The sequence below is a fragment of the Panthera tigris genome, chromosome D4, assembly GCF_018350195.1.
Source record: "Panthera tigris isolate Pti1 chromosome D4, P.tigris_Pti1_mat1.1, whole genome shotgun sequence".
Classification (NCBI taxonomy): domain Eukaryota; kingdom Metazoa; phylum Chordata; class Mammalia; order Carnivora; family Felidae; genus Panthera; species Panthera tigris.
Window position 1 is genome coordinate 79613606 of NC_056672.1, and position 27643 is coordinate 79641248.

The following is a 27643-nucleotide window of genomic DNA, read 5'->3' on the forward strand; positions in this document are numbered from 1 at the left end:
GTACTCACTATGACACAGACTGAGGCGACATTTGAAAATACAACAAATGAGAATTCAGCTCACATTAAACTCCAGCGTTGTCACATCAGAGGGAATGTTAACCACAAATGAAGCTACTCCATCATTGTAATTTGTTGTGCTTTTTATTGGATCCAGTTCTCTCTTCTCCTGAGTTTTACCAACTGTTTTTGCTTTCAAGATTACCGCAATCCCTCCTACGAAATGGGTAGAGGCATCCTTCACCTGTACCTGTTGACCAAATCCATTTCATTGGTTGACATTGATTCTTTACGAAAAGAAAACCCCCAAAATAATCCCCTCCTTCAGTCCCAAGCACAAACTTTGTAGGATTTAATTCAGCAAATGTGGTTCTCTTAAGGTCATGTTTTAACCACTCCAGGCATATATGATATGAATTACATTCAATCAGTGTACAGTTATTGAACATTTAATAAGAACAGAGCACATCTCCATGTGCCCCATAAGCCATGGGTTGGAAGAAATTATTACCATGTCTGGATCAAGACCATTGTTTTCCTCACAGCATTCGTCATTGCCTTGTCTATTCCTCACCCTCTATTCATGTGTCTGTACTGAAGGTCACAGAGAAGCAAGATCTATCAGACATCCTTTTCCTCTGTCCTCCCACAGACCATAAAATCCACCATATTAGATTTTCTAATCATCTAACCTTGATGCAGTATTGAATTCCAGGCTTCAGGAAAAGAGGAGTAGCAACCAAATCCAGTGTGTAAGGTAAGAGGACGTATTTGATATCAGTCATTTTGGTTTCTTGGAAGAATGTACCTAAGGTAATAAAATGTGTCACTTAGAATTTGGCAAGTTCTACATTGTAGTACATAGACCTGCACGGGTACCCACTCCATCCCTCTGCATTTCTTTATTTGGATAAGGACAAGCTATCCATTCATTCCTTGGTCATTTCACACACAGTTATTAACCCAAGTCTCGATGAATGTTATGGTCGCCCTAGAAGAACCTGGCCACTCCATGACCAGTAAAGCACAGTTTGCAGGAGGTTGGGGAGACGCCCATTCACCAGTTTCAGATACAGTGTTCTCCTGTTCCAGACCACTTGTCAGATTATTTATCCCATTTTTAACTTAAAAATAACTGAGCAGGGCCTCATGCCCTCAAGGAGTCAATAATCCTGTTAGAAGAGGCACTCACATGTAAAGTGGATGGTTCTCATTTCCAAGGCAACATCCAAACAAATACCAGGTAGTATGGTATAAGATATGTGTAAAATGTTTAATAATAGGTAAGCAAGCACACAAATGACTCAGGGATGCTTTCATAATGTGAATAATTGTTGCAAGTAAAATTTTCTGGTACCATCATTCTATTCTTTTTAAAACATAAAAGTCTATCCTTAGCATGTGGGAGTAGGGCGTCATCACTTTCATGAGCATTTCCCTTGCACAGAGCTGGTGGACATGTATTTTGGTGGAGCTCATCTGGCAAAGGCACTTCCCCAAAATGCACCAATAATAAGCTGCAGATTTCTATTCAAACTTTGTAACAAGAACTGTGAGAAATGAATTTGATAGATTAATTTAAGAACTCACCTGTACTTTCTTGTACTTCCACAAAAATATTAAGATACTTGTTATTTAAATCTTCTAGACTTTTATATGACAGTTTCTTAATTGCCCTTGAAGTATTAAAATTAATTTGTGCAACTCCATCAATCAGCTGATTTTTTAAGGGGAACAAAAAGGTAGAAGTTATAATATTAGAGAAGAATTCATTGAGAGGGAATAACAAATTCTGCTTTTACCAGCCTGCAAAATCTTCACCTGACAATGACATTGTAGTTACAACTTGTGGTAATACAAAGTATAAGCTTGATTCTGTACTTATAACTGATTAATATTCAGGTCATTTCTTTCAAGCCTGAAGCTTCAGGTCATATTGCAGGATCAGAGATGGAACATCTCTGATTTGACATCACGTCTCATCCTATTCAGAATCTGAGGCTAGAATTTGGGTATTACTGTCTATCTGATGGAACCTTCTCTAGATTGAAGACAAATATCTCGGTAGCTTATCTGCTTTCACCAGTGGAACTTCTCAAAGCCTGAAGTTCTATTGGTTTGGTTTTGTTCTCTTCTGTTTAATTCCGTGGACTCTTGAGGGTGAAAGCCCACTTTCAGTCTCCATGTGCTGGTGAACTGCCTCAGTTCTCCATGACTGTGAAGGTAGCTCAATCTCTCTTTACCTCTGTCTTCTGTGTTGCTTCATGCATCATTTCTTTTCCACTCCCATGTAAATCTTCTCTTATCCCAAAAAAGACAGAAACTTTAGCCTCTGTTACATTCTCATTATAAGAATATCTGTCAAAACGGAATATAATTAATTGCTTTTTGATAAAGCAGTTATAGTAATGACATACAGATAAAATGCGAAATTTGCTTTGTACTCTTGAACTGTGTACACAGTAGTACATCTCATTGTTACACTCTGCAGGTGCAGGGGAAAGTAAGTGTTTTTATTTCTATTGACAGATGATGAAATTGGTTCCCAGGGGGATAAAACAAACTTGCTCAACTTCCCACGGTTTTAAATTCACAGCAAGTTCATGGAGAAGTGAGCTTAGGACCTAGGTCTCTTTGTAAAGAGCCACCCTTCTTCCATGACTGTGGCATGGTGTGGCAACAACAGGGAGCCACTCCCCAGTGCTCCTTTTAGCCAAAGGGGCAATATCACATCCAACCTGGAGACGTGTCATTTTCAGTTTAGCCCAATATTTGCCTTTGAGTCCATGAAAAACACAAACTTTCCCTATTTAAATATAAAACAGGCAAGTCTGTGTTCTCATTAGCTCATCTGCCAAGTATGACTTCTGAGCATTTTCAATCTGTTCTAGAACTGCTTTTGATAATTAAGTTGTATGATCAATTAATATTAATGAGGTCATGAATATAAAGAACTGAATGGTTTTTATATCATATTTTTAATACCTAACCAGTTATAGTCATCCGAATAGTCACCATGACTTCAATCTTTAGGGTTCTTTGCTTACAAGACTGTAGAATAACTACAAGACTGAACTCAGCCAATATACTTCAGGCAATTCTCCTTGAATCCACTTCACACAGCTATTAGATATTATTAATCACAGTATTTTTTACATTGAACCTCAAAGTCTTTTTCAACATAGGACCTCAGGCAAGCACTACTAATCAGTCAATTTTGACTCTTGAAATTAAAGCTGTTTCACATTCAGGGGCTACATTAATCTGAAAATAGTTATTTTCTTACCTAGCTTTTATAGTAATCTTGAAGTCCTCAAAATTTTTATGGCTAATGAAGTAATTTTCTGGTTCTACTAAGATAAAGAAGTGTGGTTTCACTGAATGTAAATCTAGGCAAAAAAAAAAAAGATATACAGTTTAAACTATGTTTCAAACAAGAAACTTTTCGGTACAATGGGACTTAACAGTATCAGTCACACAGCCATCCTTCTTTATGACAATCATCAAGCTTCTGAAGCTTCTTTATACTCAAATCAGGGATCAATCTCATCTTTCTGCTCTAGCAGTGATGCCCTTATTAAAGCACATGTGTTGCTATCAAAGTATGAGCTCCATGAAGACAAGCCCTGATCTTGTTAACCTGTATAAACCTTTGCCCCAAGTGCCTTTCATATAGGGTTTGATAAATGTTTATTAAATTGGAAATACTTTGCTCCTTTAGCATCTAGCGTTTGACTCTTCTTTTCCATTCAGTGTCCAAAATGTAAGTGTAAATCTTCAACTCTCAGGAAAGGCATCTTCTAGTTATTAGCTTTAGAAAATAACTTTCTTACAAAAATGAGAATTAGAACAAAGGGAAGTTTTAGACTGTGCAGCTCTTTGAGGCTATAACTCACAAAGAATCCTTTTTGACTGCTTACAGGACTATGTCTTTCACTTCTGCCCATTCAAGGAGTAACGTTAGGTTTCACAATCCTACTTATGCACTGCTCTGCAGACTGCTTAACCCAAAAGGAGAAGCTGCCTTTCAGAGACAAGGGAGACTTGGCTCCATGGTGACCAGGACAAATTGGGAGGGGCTGGCTGCAGAAGGGCAAAGCAAGTGTCTCACGTTCTGCCTGCCCTTTTTTTTGTTGTTGTTGTTGTTAATTTACTTTGAGAGAGAGTGAGAGAGTATGCATGAGCAGGAGAAGCTCAGAGAGAGAAGGAGAAAGAATCGCAAGCAGCATGGAGTCTGACACAGGGCTGGAACACACAAACCATGAGATCATGACCTGAGCCAAGATCAAGAGTGGGAAGGTCAACCAACTGACCCACCCAGGCTCCCACTGGCTGCTTTTTTGTGTCAGAGAAAAATGCCCTCTGGTAGTGAAAAGATAGAGCAAGGACTTTGTAAATATGAACAGCATCTAAGAGTGTCAACAAAGCAATTTTAAAGTTCAGTTTAATTGCTTCAGAGGATATTCTGTTGCTGTGGTTTTAGCATGTTTAATAATTCAAATTTTTACATGGGATTGCTCTTCTCTCCTAATTATAAATACCTTTCTGTCTCCTCATCAACCTGGTAAGCAGAGAACATGGTTTAAGTAGTTGAGTAAGAAATTTATAGTCAATGAAACCAAGAGTTGTTTTTTTGAAAAAATAAACAAAATTGATAAACCTCTAGCCAGGCTTCTCAAAAAGAAAAGGGAGATGACCCAAATAGATAAAATCATGAATGAAAATGGAATTATTACAACCAATCCCTCAGAAATATAAGCAATTATCAGGGAATACTATGAAAAATTATATGCCAACAAACTGGACAACCTGGAAGAAATGGACAAATTCCTAAACACCCACACACTTCAAAAACTCAAACAGAAAGAAATGGAAAGCTTGAACAGACCCATAACTAGTGAAGAAATTGAATCGATTATCAAAAATCTCCCAACAAATAAGAGTCCAGGACCAGATGGCTTCCCAGGGGAATTCTACCAGACATTTAAGGCAGAGATAATACCTATCCTTCTCAAGCTATTCCAAAAAATAGAAAGGGAAGGAAAACTTCCAGACTCATTCTATGAAGCCAGCATTACTTTGATTCCTAAACCAGACAGAGACCCAGTAAAGAAAGAGAACTACAGGCCAATATTCCTGATGAATATGGATGTAAAAATTTTCAATAAGATACTAGCAAATTGAATTCAACAGCATATAAAAAGAATTATTCACCATGATCAAGTGGGATTCATTCCTGGGCTGCAAAGCTGGTTCAACATTCGCAAATCAATGTGATACATCACATTAATAAAAGAAAACATAAGAACCATATGATCCTGTAATCGATGCAGAAAAAGCATTTGACAAAATTCAGCATCATTTCTTAATAAAAACCCTCGAGAAAGTCGGGATAGAAAGAACATACTTAAACATCATAAAAGCCATTTATGAAAAGCCCACAGCTAATATCATCCTCAATGGGGAAAAACTGAGAGCTTTCTCCCTGAAATCAGGAACACGACAGGGATGTCCACTCTCACCTCTGTTGTTTAACATAGTGTTGGAAGTTCTAGCATCAGCAATCAGACAACAAAAGGAAATCAAAGGCATCAAAATTGGCAAAGATGAAGTTAAGCTTTCACTTTTTGCAGATGACATGATATTATACATGGAAAATCCGATAGACTCCACCAAAAGTCTGCTAGAACTGATACATGAATTTAGCAAAGTCGCAGGATACAAAATCAATGTACAGAAATCAGTTGCATTCTTATACACTAATAATGAAGAAACAGAAAGACAAATAAACTGATCCCATTCACAATTGCACCAAGAAGTATAAAATACCTAGGAATAAACCTAACCAAAGATGTAAAAGATCTGTATGCTGAAAACTATAGAAAGCTTATGAAGGAAATTGAAGAAGATATAAAGAAACGGAAAAACATTCCGTGCTCGTGGATTGGAAGAATAAATATTGTTAAAATGTCAATATTACCCAAAGTGATCTACACATTCAATGCAATCCCAATCAAAATTGCACCAGCATTCTTCTCGAAGCTAGAACAAGCAATTCTAAAATTTGTATGGAACCACAAAAGGCCCTGAACAGCCAAAGTAATTTTGAAGAAGACCAAAGCAGGAGGTATCCCAATCCCAGACTTTAGCCTCTACTACAAAGCTGTAATCATCAAGACAGCATGGTATTGGCACAAAAACAGACACATAGACCAATGGAATAGAACAGAAACCCCAGAGCTAGACCCACAAAAATATGGCCAACTAATCTTTGACAAAGCAGGAAAGAATATCCAGTGGAAAAAAGTCTCTTTAACAAATGGTGCTGGGAGAACTGGACAGCAACATGCAGAAAGATGAAACTAGACCACTTTCTTACACCATTCACAAAAACAAACTCAAAATGGATAAAGGACCTGAGTGTGAGACAGGAAACCATCAAAACCCTAGAGGAGAAAACAGGGAAAAACCTCTCTGGCCTCAGCCGCAGCAACTTCTTACTTGACACATCCCCAAAGGCAAGGGAATTAAAAGAAAAATGAACTATTGGGACCTCATGAAGATAAAAAGCTTCTGCCCTGCAAAGGAAACAATCAACAAAATTAAAAGGCAACCAACGGAATGGGAAAAGATATTTGCAAATGACATATCGGACAAAGGGCTAGTATCCAAAATCTATAAAGAGCTCACCAAACTCCACACCCAAAAGACAAATAATCTAGTGAAGAAATGGGCAGAAAACGTGAATAGGCACTTCTCTAAAGAAGACATCCAGATGGCCAACAGGCACATGAAAAGATGCTCAACGTTGCTCCTCATCAGGGAAATACAAATCAAAACCACACTCAGATATCGCCTCACGCCAGTCAGAGTGGCTAAAATGAACAAATCAGGAGACTATAGATGCTGGAGAGGATGTGGAGAAACGGGAACCTTCTTGCACTGTTAATGGGAATGCAAACTTGTGCAGCCGTTCTGGAAAACAGTGTGGAGGTTCCTCAAAAAATTAAAAATAGACCTACCCCAGCAATAACACTGCTAGGAATTAACCAAGGGATACAGGAGTACTGATGCATAGGGGCACTTGTACCCCAATATTTATAGCAGCACTCTCAACAATAGCTAAATTATGGAAAGAGCCTAAGTGTCCATTAACTGATGAATGGATAAAGAAATTGTGGTTTATATACACAATGGAATACTACATGGCAATGAGAAAGAACAAAATATGGCCTTTTGTAGCAACGTGGATGGAACTGGAGAGTGTTACGTTAAGTGAAATAAGTCATACAGAGAAGGACAGATTCCATTAACAGAAGACCATGGGGGAGGGGAAGGAAAAAAAATGGTTAGAGAGGGAGGGAGCCAAAACATAAGAGACTCCTAAATACTGAGAACAAACTGAGGGTTTATGGAGGGTGGGAGGGAGGAGTGGGTGGGTGATGGGTATTGAGAAGGGCACCTGTTGGGATGAGTGAGCACTGGGTGTTGTATGGAAACCAATTTGACAATAAATTTCATATTTAAAAAAAAAAGGAAATTTACATAAGAGCATACAAATTAATAATCTAGCCCCTATGAGAAATGAACAGAAGGAATTATTAATAAGTTAGTTATTAGTACAATTAATATTTCCAAAGTAAGTTATACTTTATTTTTTTTCTAAACATTGTAATTTTCCAAACACAGCATTGATTTTTACAGCTGATGGGAAGGAGCACTGGCTAAGTCGGAGGTGCCATTCTCCTTGTTGGCCTGGACAAAGTGGTTGTGAAACCTAGACCAGTCTTCCCATTTCTCTGGGCCTGACCCTCCTCACCCGGCCTCATTTTCAGACAAGGGGGTCAGACTAGATGATCCCTAAGAGTGTCAGAGAACCATGGTTCTTGCAAGAACATTATCTAATCCTACTTCCTTACAGGACTTGATTCTCTGCAGAATAACGACGAGGGAACAAGGTTCAGAGCGTTCAGTGACCGAATTGAGGTGAGCCAGACTAAGAGCCCCAGGTCTTTGGTCTTCTGTCCCCCAGTCCACTTCTGTCTACCACTCCTCACTGCCCTGTATTTATTCTTTAATGAGTCTTTAGTCTATGAAATTATTGAGAACAGTTTTCAAAAATACACATTGGAAATCTCAGTAACTTATGAGAAATTACCATGGCTTTTAACTTCAAACATTGCAACTGCTGTTGTTGTGAAGTCCTCTTTGTATTTAGCTTTAATTGTCCATGAACCGTATCTGTGAAAGAAATACATTTAAAACTTTAAGTATCACCAAGTAATGTATCTCTAACTCATCCAATGACTGTAGGTAACATTCAAATGAGCACTTAGTATAGGCCAAGCACTGTTTTAAGAGCTTTACATGTATTAACTCATTCAATCCTCAAAAAATACCATAGAACAAGTTATATTATTATCCCCATTTTATCATCAGAGAAATGAGGCTCACAGAGGTGAAGTAACTTACTCAGGGACACAGAGCTAGTAGGTGGTGGGACTGGGATTCAAACTTTGTTACTCTGGCTCCAAAACCCTTGACCACAACTTCATGTTTAGACGACCCTGACAGCAGTTTCAGATTTATGCACCACCTAATTAATAGACTATTTTTGAAAGATGTTTTAAAATTATAAACAAAAATATGCACTTTGGGTGGAGTTGTAAATATACTGAAATTTATTTTCATATTACTGACTCACTCTCTAGTATATCATAGTATTTAGCTAGAAAATGTTTTTCATTTAAAGGCATTGTTTTTTCATTTGATGAACCAAGCTTAAAGTTTAAACATATTAATATATGTTACACTATATAACATGCCAGAAAGTCAAGGGTACATTTCTAGGACCATTTGATCAGGTGAAACTTACCAAAATGGTACAAATATATAGTTTTGAAAATTTTACAACTGAGGCCAGAGTGAAATTCCTTTTAGAGGGACAGTGTGGTAGAAGGAAAGAGTACGGAAGAACCTGGCCAGAGAGATCTGGGTTCCCATTTCAGGTCCACCATTTAAAGTCGGGTGGTTTTGAACAGGCCTAAACATTTATCTGAGCCTTAATTTCTTTATCTTGAAAATGGCAATAAGAAAGAACTTAGCAGAGTGCTTGGTACACAGTAGAGGATCCATAAATGTCAGTTCTTTTACTGCAGTAAAATACCGCTTTGAGGTGTTACATTTTCAAGACATTATGCAATGTAACTCTCAAATTGGATCTCAAAATATCTTCCAAGTTCTGGGAATAAATGTCAGAGAAAATTCCAAATCTACTATAGAATATTAAACACATGTTAGTGGACATCTTCCTTTTGTACATTTTTTTTCTTTCTTCTATTGTACTCTCGGCATTTAGGGGGTAGGGTCTGTCTCCCACAGTGTCTACTGCCTGGACTTTGTTGTAAAAGGTGCTCACTGAACTGAATACAGCAGACTAGCTTGGTGCTTACAGCTGGCATTATTACATCAGGCCCCCTGCCTCAATGCACAAGAGCCCAAGCAGGCTCCACCTTCCTTTCTGTTGGAAGGATACTCAATAGGGCCTGATAAGGATAGCCAGAACAAATCTTTGTGTACATCAGCACCTTTCAGTCACACGTAAATGGTTCCACAGACTGTTCAATTGCCCCAGACACCTCCACTGCTTTTAAGAGAAACAACTTTACCCCAAAATAAGTTAAAATACTTAGGATTTCATGAAAATTCACTTGTTTTTAAACACATTGCCCTTCACTTTCATGTAAGAAGAGACCAAGAAATAAAACACCTTCTCTTGTGTCTGTACATAGTGGTCTCAGCAACTACACAGATCAGTTATTCAATAAAAAAAACCCATTATCTGCATAAAATAAAATAAAATAAAATAAAATAAAATAAAATAAAATAAATACTTAGGATTAAATGGAATCTTGAAGTCAGGAAAAGTGATAATTCCAGTATAATTTTTTTCTCCTACCATGGCAACTTCTGACCCTGCTGGATCCTTTGAGTGAAAAGAAAAGCAAGTTTTATTTTTTAAAACAACTATAAGTACCAAAGTTACACATAAACATGACATGCGGTTGACAGTCTTATAGAAATATTCAGTAAATGCTAAGGAACTTTGTTGAAATTAAGCACACGCAATGTTGGCCTGGCATTGAGGTGATGACACCTGGTCAGGCTTGTTAAGAAAGACTAACTTCTAAGGCACAAAAAACATATTTTGAACAGGTGTGTAAGTAGTATAGTAAATATTTAAGATACATTAAGCAACTCCCAGCAAGGCTTTTTTCCACCACCCTTCTTCCTGAATAGGACTTGTGGATAATCTTCAAACACTATTTTCATAATGTTGTGCCATGCGCACAAGGCTTCTTTGGCTCCATGTTTCTTCAAGATCAAACCTGAACGCGTCAGGGCATGCCAAAGCAGCAGCCTCTACCTGTTCAATGTCTTACCTCCAGGGGGACCTCTGACAAGAGAATGATGGGATTTGTGAAGAATCTCAACAGGTTAACTTGAGTCTGTCTGTCCCCCTGCAAGTCCCCAAATGTAAAATAATGCTTCATTGTGGTCACTGTCTCTCCCTAAAGTGTTTCTGGGTCAGTCTGCTGTGGCCAAGCCACTGTCGTGGTCATCTCCACATTGTGCTTCTTCCTGGCTCCATGACATCTGAGACACCATCCCACTTCTATCAAACTCTCTCCATGGTTCCCATTAAAACCAGCGCAGGACTAGGCTTTGTCCCTTCAGAAGTCCCTCTAGAATAATTTAGTAATCGTCTCTAGCTTTGCCTCCTGTTCAAGCTGGCCTGTTATTGACAATACATTATCCTTTACTTGGTTTACCATATTATGTATGCTTGTCAGGTTGGCTAAACTCAAATATCCACAGAAAGACACATCCCATAATCCCCCAAACAAATCAAGAGAGCTAAGTGCTAAGGTTCTGGAGACAGACAGACCTGGGTTTGAATCCTGATTCAACTCATTAGTATCAGTATGATTTCAGTGGTTACTTAACTTCTTTAACCCTCAGCCTTTTCTTCCATAAAAAGGAAATGATTATGTTGATTGCATAAGACTGTTGTAATGATATACTGCATGCCATGCACATCTCAAGGTACCACAATTTATACTTCTAGAACCCTCACTACATCTGCCCATGCTTCTTCACAGATGGCAAGAGGATACAAACTAATTAACTACATCCACTTTGGAGATGGAGTCACTAAAGGGTGTTTTTTAATGGGGCCATATAAAATATATTTCACTATTTAATTTATACACAAAAATTAGCAATCAGGATAAAAGAAGCATAAGATTACCAGGTTGCACCCACAACAGGTGCTAAATAAATGCCTGCCTCTATACAATACTGAATAAATTAATGCCACATTTGACTTGTGTTATAGTAAGGAAAACTATTCATATAATGAAAATGCCAAGGTTAAAATTTGATTTAAATTAAAGGCATACTCACTATAAAAGTTATGGTAACTTCTCTTTGTGATGGCTTTAGGTCTTTGTCCAATGAATAAATTCTAACTTTTACTACAAGAAAAAAAAATTGTCATTATTAGAAACTCTGTTCAACTCTTAAATGCTCTGACAATATCATTAATAACCCTATAACATGAGGGTCATGAAATCTAGATTAAAATTTAGAAACCCCAAACATAAAATCCTAGTTTAAAGGAAAAGATGAATTAGGGGTGTCTGGTTGGCTTAGTCAGTAGAATCACGTGGTTCTTCATCTCAGGGTCGTGAATTCAATTCAAGTCCCACTTTGGGCATAGAGCTTACTTTACAAAAAAAAAAAAAAAAAAGGAAAAGCTGAGTTAGAATATTGGATGTGAACTTTAAAGTGAAAAAATAAAAAAATGTTCTTTTACCAAAAATTTCCTGAATGGGTTCTTTTAAATATTCCTCTTTATGTACTTAAGATATGATTCAACTTACTGAGTATTTTCACTCGAACTTTTTTATTTCTTTTTAGTTTATTTTTATTTATTTTGAGAGACAGAGCAAGCGGGAGAGGGGAAAAGAGAGAGGGAGACAGAATACCAAGCAGGTTCCATGCCGTCAGCACAGAGCCTGATGAGGTGTTCAAATTCACAAACCATGAGATCATGACCTGAACGGAAATCAAGAGTTGGACACTTAACCGACTGAGTCACCCAGGTGCCCCATTAACTTTTTGTATTTTTTAACCACTGATAGATAAGAAAGACTGCAGCTCCCTGGTATCTGAAATTATTATAGAATAGAGGAGGAACATAAGTGGTTATTTGTGTCAACAGACCCAGTGAAGCATTCTCTAGCAGAAAAAATGCAGGCAAGAATCTGCATACCTCAAGGTGTAATGAAGTACCTAAATGCATAGCAGGGGGAGAGTCTCATCTCTCCTTAGACACGCAGTGATTTTTGCAACAGGCTTCCAAGAAACAGCTCTGAGTGTCTAAAGAGCAGTTAATGTGTACTGGCAGGGAGCTTGTACTGTTGCTAAAATTATGGAGGTGACCTCCATCCTCGGTCACCTAATTAGCATCATCACCATCGCCATCATCTTTAATGGCAATTCAGAAAGCACTGCAGCATTCAATATACCCGTTACTTCACCTGCCTTCTCTCCCTTGAGATAATTTCTAAAAGGGAATTTACCTGAAGAAGACTAAAGCTGTTTCGAACAGAAACACGGGAGACAAACATTGCTAGGTGCATTTTGTAATTTGGTTCACAATTTTCTACGTTAATGTGAAATTGAAATTCTATTCGTAAAAGAAGAGGATATTGAGAATAAACATGAGATTGTTTTCAAGTTAAAATTCAGCCTCTTGTATTAAGTTCTATAATACGTCACTTCAAATTAAAAAAAGAATTTAAAAGGAGACTTGGTATCATTCTAAGAAAGGTCTTCCTTACCTCCAAATTATATTCATATTTTGCTGATTCTTTGTTTTTATAATGTAAAATTTAACCTTCAGTTTGTCAACTCTAGTTTTGTGTATGGTATAAATTTGGGAATTAATTCCATTCCCCCCCCCAAAGATAAAATCCATTGGTCTCAATACCATTAATTAGGTCATCCCACTTTTTTTCCCCCCAGAAATTAAGATTCCCTCTCTATTATACCTGACTCATGTGAATTGTAAACAGATTTGTCTGTCTGAATGAGGATAAATCCATTGTCATAGCGGAGTGGAATTTTTGTTGCTTTTGAAAAATGATCACATACAACTTCTAAATATACATATGAAACTGCATTTGGTCCTCCAGATAAATCTTTTGGTTGTATCTGTTTAAAAACAAAGTTAAAGAAGGAATATTATATAATAATCTTAAGATAACAAAAGCATTTATCTTTTAGGTAGCTATGAAAATGAGTTGAATAATTGTTTATTTGTAACAAAAATTTTGTAAAATAAAACAGCAAATACAGAGGTGTTCCTGAAAAAATGTATTTCAGTTTCTTCTCAAATTTAGTTTGAAACAATTACTTCAAAAAATTATCCAGATTTAATGTCTGTTAAAAATGACAATCACTGAACAAAATTCAATTTTTTTTTTTGATGGATCTGTTATTTAATTAGGTTCTTTGTAAGAAATTTAGAACACCAATTTGTGAGGGTAAACTCCATTCGTGAGAGCAAACACAGAGCGGAGGTAGCCCTGAAGCTGAGGAACGGCTTTGATTTTTGGCAGAATTTGCAAGTCCACAGCTTTCTGATCAACCTTGTGCTGCTCTGTAATCTCGTATTTCTCTTTCTCTGTGTCGAAGATCTCACCTTCCTGGTGTCTGGGCTTACGCAGCTTCTTCTTCTTGAAGTAAGCATCAGTGAGGTGTTTGGGGATTTTCACATTGCTGATATCAATTTTGGTGGAGGTGGCAATGACAAATTTCTGGTGTGTTCTACGCAGAGGAACTCGATTAAGGGACAGAGGTCCAGTCACAAGTAGCAAGCCACTGCTCAGTTGCTTCAGGAAAACCACTCTTTTGCCTCTGTGGCGCCCAGTGAGGATGATCAAAATGGTCCCAGGAGTGATGCTAGCTCGCAGTTTCCTCACATGCTGACTAAAAGGTTTTTTGCCGTGGCTCAACAGCTTCCGAGGCACATCTTCAGTAGGATAATACCTAGGCATTTTGCGAAGTTTAACCACTCGGGTACCACCATTCTTGTCACCACCAACTGGTTTTGTGACAGTAGCAAGAACCTTCTCCTTCTTTTTCTTTTCAATCCTGGATTTAGCTGCTGAATACTTCCTCTTGTACATGGCCTTTCTTGAATACATAGCCGATCGGGAATATCTGCCAATTCCTCTGACTAGGACAGGGTTTCGGCTGCAGTGGGGCTTCCCCTTCTTTGGCGTTTTAGCCTTGAGGTTACCCTTCTTAACCTTGCCACCAGCATCAGCCTTCTTGGCTTCAGGTTTCTTCTCCTTAGCATCCGGCTTCTCAGCGTTTTCGCCTGCCATCTTGCAAGATGGGAAAGAGAACTCCAAAATTCAATTTTTAATAGAACATATCTATTAAAGGGTGAGGAAAAGGGTTGTGGACATGTCTCTAATTTTCCTTGAACGTTGTTCACAAATCTGTTTGAAAAACTTACTTGATTCAAATCCAAACTGAAAGTACCAAAAGCCTATGATAGGTATATACTTTAGGAGAAAATTAATTTTGTAGAACAAAGAGGTTAAAACGTTGTACATAATTCAGGAAAACAAATGTTCAAATTGTTCTCTGTTCACTTCTTTGAGTTTTTTAGATCAACAGAGTCAAATCTATGTCTATGTTTCTCTTCCTCTTATTTTTTCCCTCTGAATATATAAAATTTAAGTATTTAATTATTTCTTTCTGGTACAGTTTATCCGTGGAGGATACATTACAAGACTAGGTGCCTGAAGCTGTGGATAGTACAAACTCTATAAATATTGTTTTTTTTTCCTATACATAATACCTATGATAAAGTTTAGTATATAAATTAGGCACAGTAAGAGATTACCATAACTAATAATAAAATAGAATTATAACAATGTACCGTAATAAATGTTATACACATGTGGTCTCTTTTTCTCTCAAAATATCTTACTGTACTATACTCACCCTTCTCCTTGTAATGATGTGAGATGATAAAATGCCTATGTGACGGGATGAAGTGAGGTGAATGACGCAAACACATGACATAGTGTTAGACAACTATTGACCTGATGATACATCAGAAGAACGATCATCTGCTTCTGGACACCATGGTTCACCATGGTTAACTCAAACCACAAAAAGTAAAACAGCTGATGGGGCGGGGGGGCTCCACTGTATTTATCTTGAAATTTTTTAAGCAGGTATATGTGGTGGCTGATTTTGTTTTCACCGCATGTCATCAAATCTTTTCATATTAATAACCTTAATCTGCTTCATTCACACTTTTACATTTCTTTACATTGCCTGCAAATCAGAAGCAGATTCTTAACATTTCCCACTTACTTATGTATATAAACATATGACACTTATCTCTTCTCAACTAGTCAATGCACTTAATAGTATGATGTAACACATTTTTATACCTACATGTAAAAAAGGATCAATGTGTGTTTTATAAAGAAACACTTGGCATATAAAAGAAACTATGATAAGAATACATACAGTTAAGTTTACAGAGCTTTGGAATTTATTTTCTGGAGACAAATTAACTTGGCCAGAAGAATATGTAAAACTTTTATCAGGATAACTTTTAATAGCAATGGTCACAGCAAATGAGTCCGTGTATCCATGAACTTGAATTACTACATTTTCAGAGGCTCCAACATAGAATACTTTAGGGGCTGAGACAACATACCTGTTGAAACAGTAAAATTACAGAGACTGTTAATAAAACATAATTTTTTAAAAACATTTCACTTAGGAGAATCAACTGAAATTAGCACTGTTTCTTATATTTAACAACATATATTTTATTTCTCAATGTTTTATTATCTATGATGAAGCCAGGATAGCTTCCTGAAAGTATCCAAAGGATGAGATTTTAAGGAGGCAGATCCAAGTGGTTTTGATCAGTTGCAGCCGGGGGGCGGGGGGGGTATGTAATAGAGTCCACTATAAGAAATGCAAAAAGGGATCATGCTTCTGTCTTTTGAAGAACCTTTTTTAATCAAAATACCAATCAGTAAGTTACCCTTCCCCGGAGCAGAGGTAACAGCTTGGGAAAAATACAAAGTTTTTGAATACAAGTCATGTGGTGTTCACAAAGTACTCATACAGAAAACAGAGTAACAGCATTGGACAATAGAGAAAAGAAGAAGCTAACCTGGAGTTTTCAGAAGTAGAAAATTAATTTCATGTGGCAGTGATTGAGTTCTGTTTTCTATAAAAGCATAACCAAAACACGTTGCAAATGAAAACGGGATTTTTCACTTACGTTTGCTCTTGTGCCCAACTTTTTCCCAAGTAGAAAAAAATACAGACTACACTTAAAATGTCCATGCCTGGGGTAGCATTAAGCTGTTGACAACTTTCTGGAAATTGTCCTCCTTTTTGTGAACTCAGCTTGAAAATTTTGGTTAAATTAGTCTTCAGGTTAATTATTAACATTAGATAGTGGGATCACTGAGAAGGAAAGCTAAGAATTTAAATCATAACCTTTGAATGTCTACAAGTAATTTTGGGATTTGAAATATAAAGCAGATATTGATGAGTAAAGCAGAAAAGACACCCAAATGGGAGTCTCTAGAAAAATGTTTCAAAGCTGGACACAGACACAAAATACTTGGAGGCTGCTCTGGTCTTGCACATTTTCTGGGTGTAGTAGATGCAGTTGATGCCATGACCAGATCCCCCTTACTGGGCTTGGTGCAACCATTCTATAGATACCTTGAGTGCTGGCTGTTAAAGTTTCTCACTTGCCCCCTTCTCCAAGTAATTCACCTCAGCCACAGATGACAGCTTGTCCAGAAATGCTTGAGATGTTACATCTCTGTCTGGGATTGGTTCATAGTCAATAACTGATTGATTCTGGGGGCACAACAGCCTACCTTCCTTGCTTCAAGGTGGGACAACTTCGTGGTAGCATCCATGCTACAGAGCACCCTGGTAGGGTCGGGGTGAAGCTAGACCTCAGCTGATACCACATCTTTGCTTACTTCTTGCCCTGCCCCGTGCAGCTTCCCTTACTGCTTACAGGTTCTCTTGAGAGAAGTCTTGTAATAAACTCACTTGCAAGGAATGTCTCCCTGTCTCAGGCTCTACATTCTAATTTTAAGGAGCATGGGAAGGGACTATCATCCTGGATCTCATGTAGAATGTCTCAGATATGGAAGTGGTTCTGAGGCTTCCATGGAATGGGTCTGGTTGAATGGGGCCCACGAGGTCTGTACTGATCCACTGTAGAGCAGGTCTAAAGTCCCAAGGCAGCTCCCCAAATGCTGAAATGTTCCCAGGGAACTCTAGGACTAGAAATGACTCCTCAATGTCGACAACCAGGGCATGGGCAAGGGAGCAATGAAGCTATTGCTGTCTTAGGCTTCCTTAAGTCTGCATTCAATTGCACGAATGGTCCCATCCTGAACTGCCAAGTCTCTAGGTATATTGGGTGGCTAGTAGTTAGGTTATTGGGTTTTGTAATTGCATCTTCACTTGACTGTTTTTCTCTCTAGACTATAAGTTCCATGAGGACAGGTACTGGGTCTAACATATATAATGGGGATATACCCCAGAACTTATTACACTGTCCAAAGGATACTTAGACACTCAACAAGTTGTTGCCAAATGAATGAATGAAAAGGTGGGCCAAGGAAGATAATGTTGAAAGGCAGGTTGAGGGCAGGTTGTGGATGGCCCTGAATGCCAAGTTAATGAGCCTGGATTTCATTTTGTATGCAACAGGAAACAAAGAATTTCGGCATTGCTTCTCTGACCCTGGGGATGTTGCCATCTCCTTATGACTTACTGTTCTTTGTTCCATGGAAATAATAGGTAGTACATTTTATGCAAAGTATTAGTGAAAATGTTCTCTACGGTAAAATGCAAGCAGAAATTGATAAAATTCTGAGATGTCAAATGTTCATTCACAACAGCAACTTTAAAAACTGTTCTATCATAACAGTTTTAGATTTTGATAAGCAAGAGTTTTATAGCTATAATGTCAGACTTTATACTTTTGTCGGGACTAATGGCCTTGTGTGAGTAGTTAATGAACTCTCTCATGAAGTGATGTTGCTGACATACATGTTGTTGCAACACATTTTTTTGAACAGGGGACTGTAAGCTAATATTTAAACCATTGATTGAGTTCTAAACCATGTCAAGCAGGAGCAATGATAGGAAAATTAGTAAGCAACAATGTATTGAAAAGGATCATTTAATGTAAAAAGACCTTAAGATTGTAGCTGCATAGATCCAGTCCAGAACATTTTCAAACCAACAGTGTCAAAAACACTCTCATCAGAGATGAGACTAATTTTAGCTTTGTTTTAATTTTTGGCCAACCATCTCAGTTACTGAAGCCATCTGAAAGGAAAAATCACTTTATTTCAAGGGCATATTTAATATATATCTTCTTCTCATATAGGTTCAAAATTTGGGCCACAAAAGGACAATCTGTGTTACTCGTTTTGTACTCAGTCCCATGCATGGACTCACATGATTACTAAGAAGGAACAAATACAATGACAAAGATCGGGAACGAAAAAAGTGTCAGGTCAAATTTCACACTATTATCACTTTTTTTTTAAGCATTTTTAAATATATTTTTGAGAAACAGAGAGACAGAGCACGAACAGGGAAGGGGCAGATAGAGAGGAGACACAGAATCTGAAGCAGGCTCCAGGCTCTGAGCTGTCAGCACAGAGCCTGATGCAGAGCTCGAACCCATGAACCATGAGATCATGACCTGAACTGAAGTTGGACACTTGACTGATGCTTGACCAACTGACCCACCCAGGTGCCCCTATTATCAGTACTTCTTAAACCTAAATAGGCCACATACATTTAATATTCCCTAATACTGAAACTTTCAGAGTTTTCTCCCCCCAACCTCGTGACAAATGGGAAGAGAAATTACACAGGTGGAGTTATCTCAAGGCTTCTCAACCACAGCACTACTGACATTTTGGGCAGAGTGATTATAATAGGCAGCTGCCCTGTACATTGTAGGCTGTTTAGCAGCATGTCTGGCCTCCAACCCCATTAGATGTCAGCAGAACTTTCTTCCTAGTCACGGCCACAAAATGTCCCCAACACTACCAAATGTCCCCTGATGGGAAGCAGGGCAAAATGGTCTCTTGTTGAGAATCACTAGATTGCTGTATGTTTTAGTATTTAAGGAGAGAATGAGGAAGGTACTTACTTGTGCCTCTATCAAAGATACAGGGGTGCCTGGGTGGCTCAGTTGGTTGAGCATCTGACTTTGGCTCAGGTCATAATCTCATGGTTTTTGAGTTCAAGCCCTGCATCGGGCTCTGTGCTAACAGCTCAGAGCCTGGAGCTTGCTTTGGATTCTGTCTCCCCCTCTCTCTGCCCTTCCCATGCTCATGTTCTCTCTCTCTCAATAATAAATAAACATTAAGAGAAATTTTTTTTAATAAAAAAAAAGATACAGAATTCAGTAGGCTCTTCATTTGAGTTATTTGGCTACTTTAAGCTCCCATGGAAATCTGTAATTCCCTTAGTTTCTTCCACAAACATGAATGTCATTATTTCATTTCTTAATTAAAAAAAAAAAATTGTTTTAGAGAGAGAGAGTGCAAGCGGGAAGAGAGGCAGAGGGAGAAAGAGAATCTTAAGCAGGCTCCATGCTCAGTGTGGAGTCCAATGGGGGACTCGATTCCATGACTCTGGGATCATGACCTGAGCTGAAATCAAGAGTCAGACGCTCAACTGACTGAGCCACCCAGGCACCCCTGGAAGGTCATTATTTCAAAGACCACTGATGGCTTCCAAATTTATATCTCCAATTGATATCTGAATGTTGGAGTGCCCCAGGGTTTGGGCCTTTTTCTACTTTTTAATGTGCATTCACCCACTAAGCAATCTCATCCAATCACATGAATTTGAATACTGTCTACATACACCAACGCACTTAAATTTCATTCTCTGGACCACCCCCCTAAGCCCTAGAGTTGTATATCTAATTGCCTTACTCATAACCTACACTTGGATATCTAATTAGCATCTTAAACTTACTACATTCACAACAACTTTAAAGATCTCCTTGCTCTACAACAGAATATCAAAAAATTAGGACAGCTTCTAACATATATGACAAGGATTGAAACATTCAGAAAAAAAAACTTGGAGGATATACAGGTTATGCAAAGTGAAGAAGACTATTCATCTACCCCCCCCCCAAAAAAAAACCTCCCTTAATATACTCATAAAAAAAGAGAAAATATTGCAATCATGAAGCAAGAACAGGATACCATAAAAAAGGAACATTCAGAGAAAAAAATGAGCTCTTAGGTATTAAAAACATATAAGAAACTCTGGAATATAAAGTTGAGTAAATCTTCAAAAAAGCAAAGAGATGGTAAATAGGAGAAAAAAGGATAAAATATAAGATAAAGAAGGATAAAATAAGAGGATTAGGAGGCCCAGCAGCTGAATAATGAGAAATGAGAGCTCCAGAAAGATAGGAGGGAGCTTATTATCAGTGAAATAATTTAGAAAATTTTCCAGAAAAGAAGGATGGGAGTTGTCAGATTAGAAGATCCTTCCAAGGGCCAAGTAAAAAGATGAAAATATATTGATACCAAGGCACATCATCTGGAACTTTGGAGGCACTGAGGACAAGAAATAGATCCTAATAGTTTCCAAGGAAAGAGAGACAGACAGACAGAAAGACACAGAGAGAAATATGACATATAAAGGATTAAGAGTTAGAAGGATTATGAGTTAGAATGGAGAATGGTATGAACTTTCAATAGCCACAGGGAAGCAAGAAGACAATGGAGGGATACCTTCAAATTTCTAAAGGAAAATTATTTCTAGTTTCTACAGTCAATCAAACCATCCATGAGGTGTTAAGGGTAGAATAAAGACATTTGCAGAAATGCAAGGCTTTAAAAAAAATTGCCTCCTATATATCTGACTTCAATGTGCTAGGAGAATGTGCTCTACCAAAATAAGAGTATAAACCAAGAAAATAAAGATATGCAGAAGGTCCAATGCAGGCTTGAGGCAAAAGGATTTCTCAATGGGATAGTGAAGGGAAAGTCCAGGATGACAGCTATGCACAAGATGTACAGGAAATCCAAACACTTGTAGCAGTTGAGACTCAAGGGACAGATTTGTTGAGGATTTTCATCATCCAGATCCATGTTGCTGGGTTTTAAAAATTTTTTTTAACATTTATTTATTTTGAGAGAGAGACACACACAGATAGACAGAGCCTGAGCAGGGGAGGGGCAGAGAGAGAGGGAGACACAGAATCTGAAGCAGGCTCCAGGCTCTGAGCTGTCAACACGGAGCCCGATGCGGGGCTCGAACCACGAACTGCGAGATCATGACCTGAGCCAAAGTTGGACCCTCAACCGACTGAGCCACCCAGGCGCCCCCATTCTGCTCTTATATCATCTTTTTCACTTGAAGTCAGAATGCCCAGGTGAACCTGACCCAGATTCTTATTTGTACTTGGCTTGTTGCAGTTTGTTCTGATGAAATTCCTACTCTCCATTCCTGATCTACACTACCCCCAACCAGACGCCCAAATGCAGTAACTTCTGTGCTTATCCTAACTCACTACATTTACCATGTACACAGGCACAGACATTCCCCAAAGTGGCTCTTGTAAATTCTCAAGAGATAAAACTAGGTTGTGACCCAGAAACTATTCACCTATCTACTCTAGGAATACTTCATCTACTAATGGCAATCTTGACTTTTCCTTAGTAACTATACTTGGCTTTCTATTCAGTTATTCAGAAATAAACATTATACAAATTAAGGATAAACATACACCTGGTAAAACTATAATGAAAAGCAAGGAAATTATTCATATGCAAGGATTATTAATATAAAAGTCATCTTCTTTTGGGGAAGAGGATGGGACACCATATAAAGAATGGGTACATACAGGCACACAGAGAGCTTCTATTTCTTAACCTGGGTGCCCTATATGCAAGTATTCAATATGTTATTATTCTTCAAGCTATACTTATATGTTTTACAATCTCTTCTTTCTTTATGATAAATATAGTAATAAATACCCTGCAAAAGAAAATTAAATAATGCATTTTGAGAGTGATGAGACTTCTGACACATCAAATTTAAATGAAAAGTAAATATACTTTACAAATATATATTTGTTTTTTCTTCTCAGCTTATTTAATAATCTTATATTTTATAAGGTAATAATTATGTTAAAGCATTGGTGTGTTTGTAACATATATTTAGGCACGAAATATAATAACAGCACAAAAAGGAGAAAGAGGAAAGCTTATGAGAACAACATTTTTATGTATCGGTACAGTTAGGTTAGCATAAATATGAAGTAGATTCAGATAAGTTATGGTAAGCCATAGAGAAATCATTAAGAAAATAACTTCTAGAGACCTGGGTGGCTCAGTTGTTTAAGCATCTGACTCTTGATTTTGGCTCAGGTCATGAGATCAAGCCCTGTGTTGGGCTCTGTGCTGAAAGCAGGGAGCCTGCTTGGGATTCTCCCTGTCCCTCTCTCTCTGCCCCCTCCACTCATGCTCCCGATCTCTACTCAAAATAAATAAATAAACATTAAAAAAGAAAAGAAAATAACTTCTAAAAATAGAGTAAAATTACAGGAATTAAAACTAACACTAGAAAATAGTCATTTAATGTTTTAAAAAAAGCTATAAGGGAGGAATAGAGAAACAAAAAATACATGATATATAGAAAACAAAAAGTAAAGTGGCAGATATAAATTTAGATATATCAATAATCACATGAAATGTTAGTAGGTTAAATTACACAATCAAAGGGTAAAGATTGTCTGGCTGGATTTTTACAAAAACAAGACCCAACTATATGCTGTCTACAAGACACACTTTTGATTCAAATATACAAACAGGTTTTGGGTAAAAAAAGATATATAACAGCAACCATAAGAAAACTGGAGTGACTATATCATATCAGACCAGGACATATGTATACAAGAAGCATTCTCCATTCACTCATATGGTAGGCTATAAAACAAGCCTCAATAAATTTAAAAGAATTTAAATTACATAGAATACGTTCTCTGATCACAGTGGAGTGAAAGTAGACATTAATAACAAAAAAAATTGGGAATTCACAAATGTGTGGAAATTTTTTTTTTTTTTTTTACAATTTTTTAATGTTTACTTATTTTTGAGAGAATGTGTGAGTGGGGGAGGAGCAGAGAGGGAGACACAGAATTTGAAGCAGGTTCCAGGCTCTGAGCTGTCAGCACAGAGTCTGACGTGGGACTGGAACCCACAAGCCATGAGATCATGACCTGAGCTGAAGTCAGACGCTTAACCGACTGAGCCACCCAGGCACCCCACAAATGTGTGGAAATTTAACAACACGTTCCTAAATAACGAATGGTTCAAAGAAAAAAAATCACAAAGGAAATTGGAAAATACTTTGAGATGAATAAAAATGAGGACAACATACCAAAATATATGGGATGCAACAAAAGCAGTGCTTAGAGGAAATTCTGTAACTGTAAACATCTACATTAAAAAAGAAGAAAGATCTCAAATCAACAACCTAATCTCCATCTTAAGACAGTGAGAAGAGAAAACTAAGTGCAAAGCAAGTAGAAGAAAGGAAAAAACACCAATTAGATTTGGAATTCTAGAATAGGAAAACAATAGAGAAAGTCAAACCTAACCAAAAGTCGGTTCTTTAAAAAAAAAAAAAAAAAAAAAAAAAAAAAAAAAAAAAAAAAAAAAAAAAAAAATCAACAAATTAGTCAAATCTTTAAGCTCTCCAAGAAAAAAGTATTGTCAGAGTTTTTTAATTTTTATTCACTAAATATTTTTATTCACTAAATTTTTGTTCACTAAAATAATGAATAAAGAGGAGACATTATTTGCAATATTCCAGAAATGGAAAGGATTATAAGGGAATGCTATGTATAACTGTATGCTAACAGATGAAATAAAAAAACAGATGAAATAGAAAAGTTCCTAGAAATACATAAACTACTAAAATTGAAGAAGAGATAGACGATCAGGAAAGACCTATAATAAGTAAAGAAATTCAATTAGCAATTTAAAAACTACACACAAAGCCCAAGTCCAATGACTTCACTGGTGAATTTCTATCAAACATATAAAGAAGAATTAATGCCAATTCTTCTCAAACTCTTACTAAAAAATATAAGAGGAGTGAACACTTCCCAATTCATTCTATCAGATCAGTGTTACCCTGATACCCAAACCAAAGACATCATAGGAAAACTATAGAACAATATCACTTATACATATAAATGCAAAAGTTCTCAACAATGCTACAAACTAAATACTACAAACTAAATACAAGCAAACTAAATTAAGCAGCATATAAAAAGGATTATAAGCCATGAGGAAGTGGGATTTATCCCAGGAATGTAAAGTTGGTTTAACATCCCAAAATTAATTAATGTAAAACACTGTAACACCAGAATGAAGAACAAAACCCATGGTCATCTCAACAGATGCAGAAGAAAACATTTGACAAATTCAATCCTCTCTCATGATTTAAAAAAAAAAAAAGTCAACAAGCTAGAAATAGAAGAAAACTTCCTCAACCTGATAACAGCATCTAAGAAAAATCCACACTTAACATAATATTTAAATGATGAAAGACTGAATGCTTTCCTCCTAAGATCAGGAAAAAGCACTTGCATTCAAAATTATACTGGAAGTTCTCATCAGGACAATTAGGTGAGAAAAATAAACAAAAGGCATCAATATTGAAAAGGAAGAAGTAAAACTATCTCCATTTTCAAATGACATGATCTTGTATTAGAAAATCCTAAGGAATCCACTTAAAAAACAAACGAACAAAAAACCATTAGAACTAAGAAATCGGTTCAGCCAGGTTGTAGGACACTGGATCTATACACAAAAGTAGATTGTATTTCTATATAGCAGCAATGACTAAACTGAAATTAAGAAAACAGTTCCATTTATAATAGCATCAAAGAAAATAAAGTTACTTAGGAAAAACCCAAAAGAAGTATAAGTTATACTCTGAAAACTATAAAACATGTTGAAAGAAATTTAAAAAAACCTAAATAAATAGAAAGACATCCCATGCTTATGAGTTGGAAGACTTCATATTGTTAAGATTGCAATATGCCCCAAACTGATCTACAGATTTAACACCTAATATGGCTCATCTGAGCCCCTTTGGCTGTGGCACCTAATTTATGGTTTTACTGCTCCAGCTGTGCTCTAGCCCTGCTGATGAACTTCTGGTTTCCTCAAGTTGCTCTCTCAAATATCTTTGGTCCTCGCACAAGCTACCTATTCCTTTTGCCTTAGATGCTCATCTCAACTTTTTCATGTGGCTAACTTCCACGGGTTGTCCTCAGGTCTCAGCTTACAAACCCTATTTTCTAAGATATCTTCCTTGATCTACTCTGAAAAGGATAAATGCCTCTTTCTGTGTGTGCCTTTACGACCCATCCTTACTGATTTCAACACTTCCTATACAATTCTGCCAATCTCGTTTTATATTCTACTTGTCTGCATTGCCTTAATGAAATGTAGTCATATCTGGTAGGCAGGGCTGAGTCATATTTGCCATATTCATTGAACAGATGAATTGAACAAATCAAAGAACTCACATGTTGATTTTGTCAAATGATGCTCCTTTCTTTGGCTTCCACCACCACCAAGAGTAGTGGTTCTCAGTCTTACCTGCACATCAGGATCATCTTGGGAGTTTTAAAAAATCTTGAGTCCTAGGTCATACCTTGGTATGATTAAATCAAGGTCTCTGAATAGGGTGGGGTGGGCAGGCATTACCTCGGGTAATTAAATATGTAGCCAAAGCTAAGAATCACTGTACTAGAAGTAGATTCTCTTCTATGGGACCATCTTCTAAGATTAGTTTGGTCTCTTTTACTTTACTTTTTAGAGTATGAGCTGGAATCTAAGTGTCACCCTAAGTGAGGGCCATCTAAGGCATAATTACTAAGGAGGTCCTCAGAAGTCATTATAAGAGGAAGTTAAGAGGAGTTCAAGTTCCTGCATCAGTCTACATGGAGATGGGGAGAGGACTCTGACAATACATATTGTCATCCTGGCTTTCCTTGGGTTCAGCTTCAATAGGCCTATGCGTAAGTTCCCAGGAAACCCCAATAACAGGTTAGCTGAAATTGTTTAAGTCTCCATGGGGAATTGAGAGACAAGAAGAGCTCAGTAGTATGCTTTTGATTGGTTTTACATAGTAGTGATCAGCATTAACAATGAGAAAGAGTCAGTTATATCTGTTAAGGACATAAAGGGGAAAAAAAGAAATAATGACAAGAGGCCAGGACCTCTTGGTTCAGGAGACTCCTCCCTCAGTACAGAAGCACACTTATCATCAGACACCAACTCCCTCAGCACATATGCATTTTGGCAACAGAGTGGTATCTTTGGTTGATCAACAGCAGTGTGGCAACCATGAAGATGGTCTGCTTGGATTTCCCTTAAAGAAAGAACTTGCTGGGCGCATGGGTGGCTCAGTCAGTTAAGCGTCCGACTGTGGCTCAGGTCACAATCTCATGGTTTGTGGGTTTGTCGAGCTCTGTGCTGATAGCTCAGATTGTGGAACCTGCTTCTGATTCTGTGTCTCCCTCTCTTTCTGGCCCTCCCCCCACTCCCAGCTCATGCTCTCGCGCGCTCTCTCTCTCTCTCAAAAATAAATAAACATAAAAAGAAAGAGCTTGCCATCCAGCTTCAAGGAGCATATTAGTTAACAGCTTCCAGTTGTCAATGCTTTCAAGACCCACATTAGCTTTCAAGCTGTGCTCTTCCCAGGCAGCCTTCAGCCAATGACTTAACACTAGAACCTGGCCAATTCTAGGTAAGAAAATAACTTTATCTTTTAAGACTGAAAGATGATAACGTTAACTGTAAATTGAAGGAGGTTAGCTAGAGGATATGACCAAACCCTGAGATTCTCTCTAGTTCTTACATTCTATAAATCTGTTGAAAAGAATCTGGGAAAGTTTTACATGAATAATCTTGCTCATCTCTGATTCACCTGGCAATACAAATACATTGTTTTCCTTCTAGAAATTTGTTTCTAGTTCACTTCCTTTTCTGATGCTATCCTGAATTTATTCCCTTTTGCTGATATCTGTACACGATATTTTGAGACCAAGTGAATATGTTATTCCCCAACTGTCTTTCACGTAATGGTTTTAATACCTATTGATGATCTTTGAATCAAATATGTTGAGGGTGGCAAAATGGCAATTTGCTAACTTGAGCATTTCATCTATAGCTGGAATGCTTCTGAAAGAAAGGGTTTCCCTTTTGTAGAAATTCAAAATGTTAACTTACAAAAGCTTTAAAAACGGAAGTTACAGGAATTTAGAGCTTAAAATATTTCAAAGCTAGATACAAGCCAATAGTATTTAGAGGCTGTTTTGGTCTCAAATATTCTCTGGTCACACGGGAAAGACACTCTAACCCTGAATAGGTAAATGATAGATAATAGTGTGGGTTCAGGTGGTATGATTCAGAGACAGA

At 37.4% G+C, this 27643-nt stretch overlaps 2 protein-coding genes across 7 annotated transcripts in view; both read right to left on the bottom strand.

Annotated features, from left to right (window-relative positions):
• The window catches only part of LOC102963519 (complement C5), a 56642-nt gene that overhangs the window by 26030 nt on the left and 2969 nt on the right, over nucleotides 1-27643 (bottom strand). For 5 of the 6 annotated variants that reach the window (XM_042963770.1, XM_042963769.1, XM_042963768.1 and 2 more), the window contains 10 exons: nucleotides 15087-15425; nucleotides 13118-13280; nucleotides 11466-11536; nucleotides 9893-9984; nucleotides 8158-8240; nucleotides 3286-3388; nucleotides 2243-2357; nucleotides 1590-1716; nucleotides 692-807; nucleotides 64-249 (listed from right to left, as the gene is read on the bottom strand). In XM_042963770.1, coding sequence (XP_042819704.1) covers nucleotides 64-249; nucleotides 692-807; nucleotides 1590-1716; nucleotides 2243-2357; nucleotides 3286-3388; nucleotides 8158-8240; nucleotides 9893-9984; nucleotides 11466-11536; nucleotides 13118-13280; nucleotides 15087-15167 — 1137 coding nt within the window. In that variant the 5' untranslated portion in view covers nucleotides 15168-15425. Of the gene's footprint in view, nucleotides 1-63; nucleotides 250-691; nucleotides 808-1589; nucleotides 1717-2242; nucleotides 2358-3285; nucleotides 3389-8157; nucleotides 8241-9892; nucleotides 9985-11465; nucleotides 11537-13117; nucleotides 13281-15086; nucleotides 15426-15623; nucleotides 15817-16395; nucleotides 16497-27643 lie in introns of those variants that run through there. The other variant, XM_042963767.1, reaches the window with a different exon arrangement.
• On the bottom strand, nucleotides 13543-14458 carry LOC102963239 (60S ribosomal protein L6-like). Its single transcript, XM_042963773.1, has one exon. It carries the CDS (start codon nucleotides 14456-14458, stop codon nucleotides 13592-13594), a length of 867 nt encoding a protein of 288 aa, XP_042819707.1. The 3' UTR covers nucleotides 13543-13591.

Excerpts from the sequence above, each read along its gene's own strand:
- LOC102963239 (XM_042963773.1), bottom strand. The coding sequence starts at position 14,458 with ATGGCAGGCGAAAACGCTGAGAAGCCGGATGCTAAGGAGAAGAAACCT.